Below are 1,275 nucleotides of genomic sequence, written 5' to 3'. Positions count from 1 at the left end.
TTATACAATAGTTAAGTTAATTGGATGTTGTTGTTGTTCTTGTTGTTGTTGTTTTGTGCCATCTCGAGTTGGACCTGACCCATAGAGACCCCTCCTTGGGTTTCTGAGGCAGTATCACTACGGAAGTAGATTGCCCCATCTTCCTTCTGAGGGATGGCTGGTGGGTTTGAACTGCCAGCCTTCTGGTTAGCAGTCAAGTGCCTTAGGCATTATGCTACCAGAGCTCCTAAGTTAATTGGATAGCGGCTAGTTTTTCTACTTTATTTTCAGAAATTTCTAATCATATTAAAAACTTTTTGTATAGATTTACAGTGCAAAAAATGCAGATAGGGTTGAAAGCTAAAAGTTATACTGAAGGGAAATGAATAGGAGGAGTGAATATTACTACAGTAAGTGTCAGCGAGAGGATGAAAGTGTTCTAGTTCCATGGAGACAAAGGCAGTGGGACATGCATTACCACAAAGATCGCCTTCATCAGACCCATCAGGGCAATCTCTTCTCCCATTGCAGAGTTTCTCTGGCTGCAGGCACACTGAAGTGTCATTAGCACAAGGGTACTTGGGGGGTCCACACAAGAAACTCTCACAGTCATCTTCATCTGATTGATCTTCACAATCAATATCTCCGTCACATACCCATGCTTTGTTGATGCATCTCCCTTAAGAAAACAGAAAGAGCATGCATTTGATTTTTGTAATTGTCTCTGTAATATTGAGGGCCTAGGATTGTCCTCAGTTAGAGAAAACCTGCTTGCCATTAACAAGAAACCTGGACTATGTTAAGGTACGACTTTTTCCCACTCCCTTTCCCTAGCTACCTTTTTCTAGTTAGATAGTTGGTTTTCAAGACAGCATTTGAACAGTTCTTGCCCTGATTGTCAACATGTTCTTAATGTTAAAGGCTTCATATTTTCCTTAGTTTCAAATTATTCCCTGCACTATTAAAAAAAGGAAAAAAAGTTTCTGTGATTAATTAAAAGTTTAATTGCAATACTGTTAGGAGTAAAAAGTATGTGTGTCAGTGCATTCCAGAGCCCTTACTTGAGGTAAATTCTTAACCTTAGCAGCATTTGTCTTTCTAATCACATCTATACACTGAACTTTTCAACCCCTCGTACCAGATATGCCCTCTCATGAGAATATCCTAGATAAAAAATATTTCAAGAATAGATAATTACTATTAAGATTGCAAGTCATTAAATATTTCTTTAGCTAACATTTGTATAGACTGATTTCTCACAACAAATCCTCCTTGGGTTTCCGATGCAGCATCTCT

The 1,275-nt window shown here is 38.5% G+C and overlaps 1 protein-coding gene across 1 annotated transcript in view; it reads right to left on the bottom strand.

The window, feature by feature from the left end:
- LRP1B (LDL receptor related protein 1B) overlaps positions 1–1,275 on the bottom strand; it is a 1,967,638-nt gene that overhangs the window by 1,036,251 nt on the left and 930,112 nt on the right. The window contains exon 24 of the mRNA XM_007946050.1: positions 458–658. Within this exon, the coding sequence (XP_007944241.1) occupies positions 458–658 (201 nt within the window). The remainder of the gene's footprint in view (positions 1–457; positions 659–1,275) is intronic.

This window comes from Orycteropus afer, unplaced genomic scaffold (genome assembly GCF_000298275.1).
Source record: "Orycteropus afer afer isolate SDZICR_OR568_19922 unplaced genomic scaffold, OryAfe1.0 scaffold00148, whole genome shotgun sequence".
NCBI lineage: Eukaryota > Metazoa > Chordata > Mammalia > Tubulidentata > Orycteropodidae > Orycteropus > Orycteropus afer.
Note: the sequence above shows the minus strand (reverse complement) of the source record. Positions and strands in the feature narration are given on the sequence as shown.